This window comes from Silene latifolia, chromosome 11 (assembly GCF_048544455.1).
Source record: "Silene latifolia isolate original U9 population chromosome 11, ASM4854445v1, whole genome shotgun sequence".
Lineage (NCBI taxonomy): Eukaryota > Viridiplantae > Streptophyta > Magnoliopsida > Caryophyllales > Caryophyllaceae > Silene > Silene latifolia.
This window is the reverse complement of record NC_133536.1, coordinates 51,516,410-51,529,298: the sequence shown is the minus strand read 5'-3', so window position 1 is coordinate 51,529,298 and position 12,889 is coordinate 51,516,410. Positions and strand designations below refer to the sequence as shown.

The 12,889-nt window shown below is 36.2% G+C and overlaps 1 protein-coding gene across 1 annotated transcript; it reads right to left on the bottom strand.

Annotated features, from left to right (window-relative positions):
• Window positions 1–203: 203 nt before the first annotated feature.
• LOC141611630 (transcription initiation factor TFIID subunit 12) lies at window positions 204–9,906 on the bottom strand. Its single transcript, XM_074430217.1, has 8 exons — window positions 9,570–9,906; window positions 9,395–9,493; window positions 8,294–8,806; window positions 4,102–4,176; window positions 1,344–1,422; window positions 987–1,051; window positions 707–742; window positions 204–614 (listed from the first exon to the last, which is right to left on the bottom strand). Exons 1-8 carry the CDS (start codon window positions 9,834–9,836, stop codon window positions 591–593), a joined length of 1,158 nt encoding a protein of 385 aa, XP_074286318.1. The 5' UTR covers window positions 9,837–9,906; the 3' UTR covers window positions 204–590.
• Between the last annotated feature and the right edge of the window lie 2,983 nt (window positions 9,907–12,889).

The window sequence follows — 12,889 nt, the reverse complement described above, 5'->3', positions numbered from 1 at the left end:
GTAAACGATTTACAATAGCTTAATGTTAACAAATATAGAGAGGTCTTATACTTTATAAAACGTAATTGACAGTACTTGGGGCTCATTCTGAAATTTCATACAGGGCTCCCAAAACTTCTGAACCAGCCCTGCCCCTTAGTGAACTATGGAAATGTAATAGTTCAGGAGCGTCACGTGCATAACATTGCAAAACTCGACCAATATTGAATGTAAAAGTTACAAGTAGTTTTCACCTCAAATCTGAAATAAGTTTGATTTACAATTTTGGTGAGTTATGGTCTCTCATACACTAATTTTTCTTTACAGCATTTGCCATTACACTAGTTCACCAAATTTTGTGAGCAAGTAATTTTCAGGAATGCACGTGCATAATATATCACAAAAGCATTACTATAGGGGAGAGGCATAACGCAACCGTCAAATTCAGTATGCCACGGACTTCTATTAGAGGATGAACAATAAAAAATTTCTATAACTACCTTGCAACACCGGCGGTGTTAGCCAAAAAAAAGCAGTGGCATAACCAAATATGTTGTGCACCGGCTTGGGCAAATGTCCTTTGGTGTATCCAGCAGGGCTGTTTATTCACCTCAACTCCAGTAAGATTTTTTTATCTTCAAAAGAAAATAAAAACACAGAACTTCAGGACATAAATGATACTCCTAGTGAACAACAAAGATACCTCGAGTGAATAAAAATCACGTACCACTGCCAGGCGCTCCTTGTGTATCTCATTAGCGACCTGCAAAATCAGCAAAGACTAAGATTAAACAACACTGTCAAAAAATAAGGAAAAGGAAAAAATAGAATTAACGTAAAAGTTACTCCCTCCATTCTACGTTAAATATCAAGAGGTATTATTAGATGTTAAATTCCTTACTAAATTTAGAAATTGGACAATTATTTTGGAATAAATTATGAGGGAGAATGAAACAATAAAATTGGAATGGAGGGAGTATCACAATGTGAAAGGAACAAACACTTACTGGCTTCTTATATGTCTTGATTTCATCTCCACTAAACCCAGGAAGCGTCATATTCCAAGTTCTTTCTGCATAGACATTGTAAATAACAACCAGATGAACAAGTCGGACACTAGATTTCCTTGTTAGAAAATGTAGGTTTTTTTCTTAGTGCTCTCGTTGTAACATCCCATGGACGGTTCTAAAAGATGATTCATGTCAGCCGACCCCAAATCATTTTGGGATTAAGGCTTTGATGATGTTGTTGTTGTTGTTGTTGTTGTTGTTGTTGTTGTTGTTGTTGTTGTTGTTGTTGTTGTTGCTGCTCTCGTTATAACATGCGGAAGATATATTTTGTTAGTGTGAGACTGTGTGACTGACCTAGATGGAGCAGTATGTCCTTCGCTTCCAGCGTATTTGACTTCCTATGTTTGGCCAATGAACACCCAAATGTCGTAACCTGCTCAAATATGAAAACAATTAGGCAAGGAAAGACTGGTAAGTTCATAGATGGATTTATCATCTAAGTTATGGATTACTCCTCCTTTTGATTTAAAGAAAACAGGAAACAAGTTACAAGAGTAAAGTGTGAAACCAACTACGAAGTATCTGATATACACTTAAATCAGAGAATATTATTGTCAACGTCATGATTTTGAGATAAGCAATCAAAATGTAGTTGAGTTATATGAGAGATTGGGTAAACAAATATGATGCCACTCTCTCCGCCATGCTCGTGTCACTTTGTATCACAAAGAAATAGAGTACTTCCTAACAAACTAACATAAACAAAGACGGAAAGGACATATGCGGTCATAAAGTTGCGTACACCCCAACTCCGTACCCCTCCATAACGGATATACAGAGGCATTGTCGTTCATGACATAAATATGACGAGAAATTGCAATGCATGGAATATGAAGCTTTTAAGATTGACACGCTGTGAATAAGACCTCCTAGAACACACAATTTACTGAAATCACAGATGCTTGTATTTCAAGGATTATCCGTAAGAGGCTGTACAACAGCCCTCTGAGGTATTCTATAAACATACTGGACACTTGGACAGTTAATTAACATGGGTTTTTCTAACGTGTGCCCTAAGGGCACACATTAATAAACCAAATATAGAAAGATTCATAGGATATTCTCACTAATTATGGTAAAATTAAGTTTATAATTGCATTTATCATGAGAATATGTTGTGAATCTTTCCATATTTGGTTTATTAATGTGTGCCCTAAGGGCAGGGAAGTCAGTACACAATGTAGGAAATGGGAAAAGATGAGGAGCAGAGATCAGGAAATACAGCCAAGAGGAATCTCTTCCAACTTTCTCTTACTTAACGAATCTGTGTAATAAAAATGAAAGGGAAATGGTTGACACCAATTCCCTACCCTCCCCCTTCGTAGGCCCACTAACTTTCTTTACCTAAAAAAGAGTGCCTTGCATATTCTCCCCTCCTCTCTCTCCGTTTCCGTCATGCAAAAGAAGGGTTACTACCAGCACCAATGTTATAACCTTATGAATTCCGATATAGATAACTAGAGTTTGACCTTAGAAGCATGGCAGAAATCTCGGTTAATATCAGCAGGCTATCCTAAACAATTAAGCCTCTTCAACAACCCCAGAAAAGAAAGTAGTTCATACAGAAATAAAAACATGTAGGAAAGATAAATAACGCTATCAAAATTTGAAGCATTTAAGTTTCTTCTTGTTCTGAATCCAAGATTAACAGTTTGTAAGCAATTGTTTCAAAAACATAATTCATAGTTTCATACTACCTCCGAATCTCTGAAACCTTCCACATATCCTTTTTGAGTGAGTTCACTCAAAGCTTCCGATTTCCATTTTGGTACACTATTTTCACATAATATGACTATCATATCCCCACTCCATCTTACTCACAAGAACAGTCCGCCCATCCACCAACCTACACCACTAAACCCACTACGGTACTCGCTGCACCCCCTCATCCAACCCGCCGCACCACTTTGCTGACCTACCTTAGGCCAGCTCATCCCTTCTCTTGTTGCCGCCACCTTCCTCCACCCTCGAAACCGTCTTCCACCAGCTCATCCATCACCAAAAAACCAAGCCCCACTCCAGAAAAAATCTCCCTCTCCATAGAAAAACTCTTCCCTGCTCTTAGAAACCCTGATCTAAGGTGGCAGTGATGCATGGTCTTTAGGATGGTTAGTGTGGCGGAGAAAGGAATGGCGTGACTTGTCTGCCAAAGTGGGATTCGTCTGGTAAGGCGTGGTGGTGGGTTCGACAGGATGGGGTGTTGGGTCTGGTTCCATGGTGGCCGTTTGGTGCGGTGGTTATGGGAGTTGGTGGTTGAGTGAGAAGGTGAGATAAGAAGATGAGTGGGTTATGTGAGGGTACTCTAGTCTTTCTTTGTTCAGTAAATTTGGTCCATAAAAAGCGAAAGCTTTTAGAGCTATGGAGGTACCCAGCAAACAAATTACATGGAATCTGCACCTCGACAAGAGCATCGTTCTTGACACTGACCAACGGTCTAAAGGTAGCTCAGAGGATAGTGAGGATAGTCACAACAAATTTATGGTTCACACTTTACATCCAGAAAAATTGTAAACACAGATGACTAAAGAGTGAGGAGCCACCTGGGACATTTGAGAACTATAGCTATCTACCGCAGCTAACTAGTCAAACAGGAGTGATGGTAGATCAAACTCGAACATGATTACCGAAAAGCAAACAGAGAGCCAATGACTAGTTAGCAGATCAAGAAAATAAGAGATCTCACAGGATTAGAGAACAACTATTCTGGATAACAATTTATCAGAGCAAGGAACTACGTTCCATGAAACGCTTTAGGAACTTCTTGGCTAAAATTAGTAACTTGGGAGTTAGGATTGTTAATGAAATTTTTTTTAAGAACATTTAAATTTCCTAGCTAATGCCATTCACTAAGAGTTCCAATAAAAAGTACGACTTACATATACCAACAATAACAAAACGGAACCAAAAAGCTCAAATGATTATGATATGGAATGAAAAGACAGGATTTATTAACCCCTTTTCTCCTCCACTGGCACAGGTAGACAGCAAATTGGTATGCGATACATTTCTTGTGGGTCTGTGGAAGACATGAAAACAGAGGCTAGAAACTTACTGAATCAATGAAGTCATCAGCAATCTCAACTAGAACATCTTCAACTTCAGGATCTAATTTCTCCAATGGATCAACCTGTTCAGAAAACAGAGTAAGGTTATATTCCCTCCAACTCTTTGGATGTTTTGCTACATTTCTATTTATTACCCTAAGTCCCTAACTAATTACCTACAGAACAGCCTTTTCCCCCACTTGCAAAGCTAATAAAGTAAATCATCTAAAAAGTTGTGCAAAACCACAATGATGCAAATCTAAAGAAATTCAGGTTGTTGACAAGCATCATAAAACCAACTAACCAAGTATAGATACATCCATGGCAAAACCACAGTGATGCAAAACCTAAAGAACTTGAGGTTGTCGACAAGCATCATAAAACCAAGTTGTAGATACATCCATGGTTTAAAAACTCAGCCGAGGCATATCGTATCGCCCGAGATGTATCGGTATCGGAGGCGGCTGATACGAAGATATCCCGAGATGTACCAGGTAAATTAAAATTAGGAAAATATTGGCGGAGACCACAGATTTATAACATGTATCAGCCAGCTCAGCCGGATAACGCCCGCGATGAACCCGATATGAGCAAGTTATAACTTGTACTGGCCAAACTTTATAGTTAAAAGCTCTTGAAAATTGTGTAACATTGGTCAAATTAATTATTCTAAATAAAATTAATCTTAACTTTATATGAAATAGCCAATAGCCAATAATATATCTACAAAGTTTTCCCTTTTAAAAAAAATAATATATCTACAGAAACTTGTGAAATAAATAACACTGCGATAACAGCGACTCCGAGTTCGACAGCTGAGTTGAGAACGATTCTATGATACAGTTAGCGCAACTGCGATTGCAACCGATACCACGATTTTAAACCAATACATAATGAACACTTAAAACCAACAAATCAACAAGGTCTACATTCACTACATCTAGTTGAAGGGTTTTATATTCCAAATCACAAAGCTGATAAGTTTTTAATATGCATACCCTATTGCAAAATTCTTATACAAAATCCAAAACAATAATAATAGTTCATACAAAATTATGACAATAACTTGCATACTTAAGCAATATACTCCCTCCTATTCACCATTTTCTTCCCTATTTCCTTATTCGGATTATTCGGGTTTTCTTCCCTATTTCCTTTTTTGGGTTGATTTGTGTGGTCCAAATTAAATTACATGTGGGGTAGTGTGTTTTGTGTGGTCCAAAATCGGTTTCTTATTCCTTGTGCAAAAAGGAAAGGGGAAGAACATAGTGAATAGGAGGGAGTATATTTTTTTGACATTAAATTATAGTAGATGTCTCTGTTGGAGATTAAGTGTCGATTAGTATATAAGGTTCATTAACCATTCCAAAGATCATAGTATCATACATGTCAAAAAGAAAAAGCAATCATGCGAATATAGTTTTTAATCGTAATTAATTTCACAAACCATCAGACTTTATTCAAATTGAAATATTACACTTCAAATAATAAATGTTGTGTATAAAGTAATACGATAATAGGAGGAACACAACATGTTTTCAGCTTTACCCCGAAAAAGTAAAACTCCTTCAAAGAACCGTTGCACATTCTTATGCTGTTCTTAAAAATCATTATAATGTCTCTCCTCCGCAGGAGAACATAATTTTGCAACGGAAAAGAAACTGGTCCACGAGCAAAACAAAAAGGTGCGGCTCCTAGTCAACTTTTTTCGGAAAAATAATTAGACAAAGAACTACCTTCAGCTAATGCTGATCATCTCGACAGGATAGCAATCTATATTCTATATCTATATATATATTAATCTTCTAACTTTACCGCCGCATGGCATCATATAATTTCACCAAATATGACATGTCTTCCTATGGGTAAATAAGAGCATCTTAATGATATACTGCTAAAATTCATTCCTAATTTAATGACATTGATATCAAACTTTTAATAAATTTAGATTTTATTTAGGGAAAAAACGTTATTCTAATAAAAAATAAAATCATTCTATTCCTAACTAAGATCTCTTTGAAACCACTATATAAAAAAGTTGATGTAAAATAAAAAAACTTTTTTTTTCTGCAAATAAATACATGTAATAAAATATTTTTTTTTAATGAGTAAATTATCAATAACTCCCTTTTAAAATACACTTTTTAAAATTTACTCCCTTTTAAAAAAAAAAAGTTTAAAAATTACACCCATAATATTGCAAAAAATTAGAAATTGCTCCCAAACCCCTACTTTTACATTTTTATGACAAAAATGCCCCTTATTTTATTTCTTATATGACGAGTACGGTGGTGAAGTTTGGCGGAGGATTGTGGTGGTTAGCCGTGGAGTCTTTGGATGGTTGAAGGGTGGGCATAGTTGTAATGGAGTTGGGTAGTAATATGAAAAACTAAAAAAAAAAATAAGGGGTATTTTTGTCATAAAAATGCAAATATAGGTGTTTGGTAGCCATTTTTAAATTTTTGCAATATTTTGGATGTAATTTTTAAACTTTTTTTTAAAAGGGAGTAAGTTTTAAAAAGTGTATTTTAAAAGGGAGTTATTGATAATTTACTCTTTTTTAAAGTAACTTTTGTTATTTGGAGAAGACCAACCCTGACTAATATGGTCAAATAAATGCCTTTTATTTTATTGAAATGATGATTCACCAGGCAAATCACGGGTATTATGATCACTTTAAATTAATTTTAGGTGCATTAAATAAATATTTTTCACTAAGCTTTTTATATAAGGTTGAGCTTACATGCCGTATGGAGTTGGTAGAACGGTTTGACGGTCGGACGAGTGGGAAGGTAAGCCATGTCATACAGGTCGGGTAAGAATACAAGTCGGGTCATACGGGTTACAGGTTGGGTTATGGTCAAATTACGGTGTCGAACGCCTTTTTTTAAACACTATTTTTAAATCGAGAAAATATTTAAAAAAATAAAATAAAACATATTTAATATTAATATTTTAATCATATTAAATAGTTATAGAAGTATTAATTATATTGCCACAATTATAGAAATTAAGTTATTTTAATTATTATTTTTTAAATTTTTTATGTAATTAAAAGTATAAAAACTAATGTTTTATTATTATTATTTCAAATCATCTTTCAAAAGTATAAAAACTAATATAGATTATTAATATTTCAATCAAATTCTTAAATCATCTTTAATCTAACAGTCGATTAAATCCGGGTTGGGTTTTGACCCTAAATTAACGGGTCATTTCGGGTTTGGATTAAACGGGTCATTTCGGGTGGGGTTTCGACCCTAAATTACCGGGTTATTTCAGGTTTGGGTTAAACGGGTCCCGTGTTAAGATTTTCTGGGTCTTAACCTTGGAAAAAGTAGATCGGGCGGGTCAGGTTTATAGGTCGGGTCAAAATTTAACACCTCTAGGTGTTGGTCCTAAATTAGCAAGTTTTTTTTGTTGTAACTTAGTCTTAGGAAGTGTTTCAAGATTTAAGCATTTATGACCATAAAAAACGGTTTAGGCTCAGCCATATTTGCAATTATGGTCAATTTGACAGATCTACATAATACTATGTAGACCAATAACGTTTAATTTGCTAATGGGGGAAGATCAAACTTTAAATTCCATTTTTTTCTAATTATTGTACAAAGTACAACATTAATTGTAAAAATATTATTCGCGTTATTTAATACTTCCTCCATTTTTTTATCTTTTCATTTGCTTTATTATGGTCTCTAAAACGGATCTTTGACCATATCTTCCAACTTCTATTTGGCTTTGTTTTTGTCGAAAAATTATTAAACAAAAGATATTTTTATCATAAGTAAATATTTTATTTTCAACATATTTACGATTAAAATTCAAAAACTTTGGCCTTCAAAAAGCAGATGAGAAGATAAAAAATGGAGAAAATATAAACAAATTTTAAAACAGACCGTGAATTTCACGGGTTTAAAACAAGTATGTTCTTAGAGTAGAGAGCAATAAACCAAAAAAGCCTAATGGATAGTCTCCAGGTCAGTTCTTATTTGAATGGCGATGAAGTTAATAGTCATAGACATCCGAAACAAAACAAGATATGTGGTACTCCCATAGTATACCAGAAAGATGAAAGACAAACAGTGATATGGTGCACTGCAGGGTTTGCTGGGGAGAAGAAAGAAGCTTACTGTCATGAAAAGACGGCCGAAAAATCCCACCCGTCAACCCCAAGTAAAAAGGAGATCAAAAGTTCACCTGGCTTACAAGCTCCTGAATACTTCTCTTGCTCAGAATCCGGGTACACGATTCAAGAGCCTCTGTAGTTGCAATGTTATCAGTTGGACCAGAATGCATGATGCTTGTCTGCCCCATCACAGGGGGTGGAGGCCTTTGATTACCTGATGCCTGAACTCTAGAAATTTGCTGTTGGTTTATTACAGGTTGAGGATTTCTTGATGATAACAACTGTTGCCCACTGTTATCTTGGGAGTGAATTGATGCAGAAAAATGTTGTTGCGGCTGTGGGAAAGATAGCATTTGTTGTGGCTGGGAAGATGCTGGCAAAGGCTGTAACGACTGCTGAGGGATATGAGGTCTTTGCTGCAATGTTTGGGAAGTCACCTGGGGTCTCAAAGAAGAAATAGGCGGGCGCCCATGTTGAGTAGATAGCCATGGCTGACGGGACAACAGCTGGCTTTGGGAATTACTAGGAGTTGATGTACTGGGCAAGACCGAGGGAGCTCTTAGACTGCCATGACCTTGAAAATTCTGCAAATTTTTATTTTTTTTTACAAAGAATTAGGGCAGTGTTGTTATTGTACTCAAATTATAATCTTTTATTGATTTCTTAGAAAAAGCACAATTTTCACCTTTGACCTAAATGAGATGTAACTTGCTTACTTAGATGGAGTATAGGAGAAAAATTTAAAGATGGCAATAACTAAGGTAGGTCGGAATAGAATCTAAACACAGGGAATCACATCACTGAACTGCTAATTCGAAATAATTAAATCAATGAGCCACCACCAACGACACTGGCTTATTCACAAAATGATTTAAGGATGCTTACTTGAGGTCCAAATCCACATAAATAAACGAAACCAACTACTCTCATATTCCCCTTCCTATTAAACACCCCCTATAAAATTGGTTACATTACTCTGAAAACCCAACCTATTATCCCCGAGTAAAGAATCAAAAAGTCAATATCACTACCACATCACACCTGGCTAGCGGCCGTACCGACAATCATGAGCCTCAAGCGACACACATCTCGTTTACAATGAGCACCGAACTGAGCATGGGAACGTCAAAGAGACAGAGAAGGAAAAGGGTAAAGTATCAAGAGAAAGATACCTGGGGAGGAATAGTAGGCTGGGGGTGAGGTAGTCCAACAGCTGGCGACATAGATGTGTGTTGGGGCATCCCCATGCTCGATGACATACAAGGTCTTGCCTGTGGAAATCAACAATTAGTACAACAAAACAACATTATTGAATTGAAAGAGTAATATGAAAGATTATGAAGATACCGGGGACGGAGAATTAGCAGGGACACCAACAGCTATGCCACTTGAACAAGACTGTAATTGAAGTTGTTGAGACCCAACCCACGCCGGTTGCATGTTGTATGCTGGATGGAAATTAGGGTTAGGGTTAGGGTTAGGATTAGGGTTTGAACAAGGTTGCTGATGTTGCTGTTTCATCTGAGAAGGGTCTGTAGGCATTGAAGCTAATGCTGGTCTTTGTCTAGGAGTTGCTTCCATTCCTGCATCGCCAGGAGGCGTTGCTGCTTCCATTTTAATGTTGAGACCCGCTCTGTATCTCCGATAACAGACGGAGTATATACAACTCGCAAATTCTCTCTATTATTTCGGCCCTAATCAGTTTACACAAATTCTCATTATAGACGGACACTATCCATCTATACGTATAGACGGATACCATTTTCCCTCACAAAATATCCATTTTGCCATAAAGTGGGAAGCACATGGAGGTGCCCCACCTTGTCCCCCTACCCATTTTATTAAAGGTTTTTACCCGTCTGTTCGCTCCACCCGTCTATACCAAGACATATTGATCAGTTTATAGCCTCACACCACCGTTATCGCATTACCACTACCATGATACAATGGTCTTGGTTCAAACATTAGCTATGAAATGGAATTGATTCTAACTCCGAGAAGTAGGGATGGCAACGGATCCTGGATCCGGTCCAGATCCGCTAGACCTTACCCTGATGGATAGGATATGGATCCTAATATTTTGGACCCTACGGATTTGGACCGGATCTGGATCCATCAGTTTAAAAACGGATCTGGATCTGGATCTAGTCGGCTAGATCCGAATCCGACCCTAAGACCCGTTTTTCATATTAATAAAAAACAATTATGGTTGACTTGTCTAATTATGTGTATTACACACTGCACACATGACATTGATGACACAACTATCACAATTCTAATTAGGTCTTTTATCCTTCTCAAACCAACCCTCACTTATTCAAACCAACCCTAAGTCCCGCCGCCTAAACATCTCAAATCCGACCGCCTGAACACCTCTCCCCGAGGCCGACTTAGCCAGCAACAATGAGTACATTACAGGTTTACAAGTTCACAAATTCAAAATTAGGTCATTCACAATTAGTCGCCTCCTCATCTTTCAGATCTAAGCTTCCTGAACATTCCACCCTCTCGTGATGTTGTTAATTAGTTTGTCTTTAATTTTTCCAATTTCTTGTTAATTTTGTGATGCATTTGTTATAATTTATCTATAATTGTTCTTGTACAATGTTCATTGTTTTAATTTCGTAATAATCATGTTAATTTCGTGATGATAATTAGTCTCTTGATTATGTTGTTTTGCTGAAGTTTTACTTATTGTTTTGATGTAAATTTAATTATTGTTTTGTTGTAGCTTTAATTTCGTGATGATCTTAATTTTGTGATATAGCTATGGTCGTGATTGTTCTTGAGTAATGTTATACACATAGTTGTTGATACTTCTCTTCTTCAACATTGATTTTGTGAGCTCTTGCCAAGCTACTGCCTAGTGCCAGTAATTAGTCAAAATGGCTAAATAATGAGCCAAGCAATTCCCTACTACTAATTTCTGGAAGTTTGTGATCATTTTTTTTATATAAATATTTTGGATTTGGGACCCGCGGGTAATCCGGATCCTACCCGGATCCGTAGGGTACGGATCTGGATCTTGCCGATTTGGACCCGCTGGATAAGGGTAGTGATACCGTCGTCAGGTACCAAAAATAAATCCTAAATATATTAACAGACACTACAAGAAAACAAGACAAAGGCGACAGACATGCTACAGTCGCCAATTTGGCGACAGAAAAAAAAACTCGGGCGACCACTACCCGTCGCCAATTTGGCGACTATACCTTTTTATCCAAAAATCCGTATGAAATCCAAGGGCGACATAATATTATCCAATTTGGCGACCGAAAAACGATCAAAAATTTGGCGACCATTTCCCGTCGCAAATTGGCGACCAAAAACGGTCGCTAATCTTCTGTATATTTTTTTTTTTTGCCAGTTTCTTCACCCCGTCCCCTTCATTCATTCTATCATCAACTTAAAAAAAAAAAATCGTCAAGAAACCCGACGATCCGACGCCACCACCAACTACAACGACCACCGGACGCCACCACTCGCCGCCGCCATCCGCACACTACATCACCACATCACTACCGACCCTTTGTTTTTAATAAAGGTTTGTTTTCGACTCAAATCGATTTAATTACTTCAATCCTTCATATTTTGTTTAAGTTGTGATGCTTATTTAGTATCTAGTTGTAATTTATACATTAGTGATGCTTATTAATGTATGTAGTTGTAATTTAATTAGCATTTTTGTTAATTAATTTGAGTTAGGGTTAGAAATTGGGGTTTTTGTTAAATTAGTAATGTGATTTGATTAGGGGATGTAATTGAAGGTTATCTTGATAATATTAGTATTATTGAAGGTAGTAACTTAGTTTTAGTAATATTGAAGTAGTATTGTTGAAGGTAGTATAGTTTTATGAAGGTAGTATAATGTTAGGATTGTATAAATTTGCCTTATAATTAACCAAATTAAGTTAGAATGAGCATGATGTATAAATTTGTTAAATTAGTAATGTCATTTGATTAGGGGATTGTATAAATTTGCCTTATAATTTTGTTAAATTAGTAATGTCATTTGATTAAGGGATTGTATAAATTTGCCTTATAATTTTGACAACTTGTTTAATATATAATGACCTAGTACCCGTTCAAGAATTACTCATTAGGAGCAATTCTTGAATAGTCCCCATTTTGGGACTGTCTTTGTACGTTTCAAGTCACTTAGGTAGTAAACACATAGTTGTGATTTTATTAATGAGAAAAGAATTTGGTTGCAATTTTCTCCAATGTTCTCTGAATACATATGTGGAATATGTATCTTTTCCACATTGTGTATTTGGAGAACTAAGGGAATTGTTGCCGAATTTTTTTCTCATTAATAATTCACAAATGTGTGTTTGCTAGTGACTTGAAACGTACATTGATGGGTTTAGGTTGGAGTGATAAGGACCCAATTGAAATCTTGAAATTAGCATAAAATGGAGGATGAGATAACCATTGCTTTTTTTGTTGAAATTAAATATTATTATTTAAAATGGTTAGTTTGCTATATATTGCTTATAGATTAAAATGAAGAGATCTGAACGTAGCTGGATGTACGAAGAAAGAGTAGATAAGAAGAAACGTCCAATCGCTAGATTTGTAAAGGGAGTTCGTGGATTTATTGAATTTGTTAGATGTCAAGATTCATATGATTTGGAACAACATAAACTTAGGTGTCCTTGTACTAA

Bases quoted from the DNA above. Each gene is read 5' to 3' on its own strand.
- LOC141611630 (XM_074430217.1), bottom strand. From the start codon at position 9,836: ATGGAAGCAGCAACGCCTCCTGGCGATGCAGGAATGGAAGCAACTCCT. The intron at 4,177-8,293 runs GTGAACTTTTGA...TTTTCTGAACAG, and splicing joins TTCAGGAGCTTGTAAGCCAG to GTTGATCCATTGGAGAAATT. The intron at 615-706 runs GTACGTGATTTT...TTTCTTTTGAAG, and splicing joins ACAAGGAGCGCCTGGCAGTG to ATAAAAAAATCTTACTGGAG.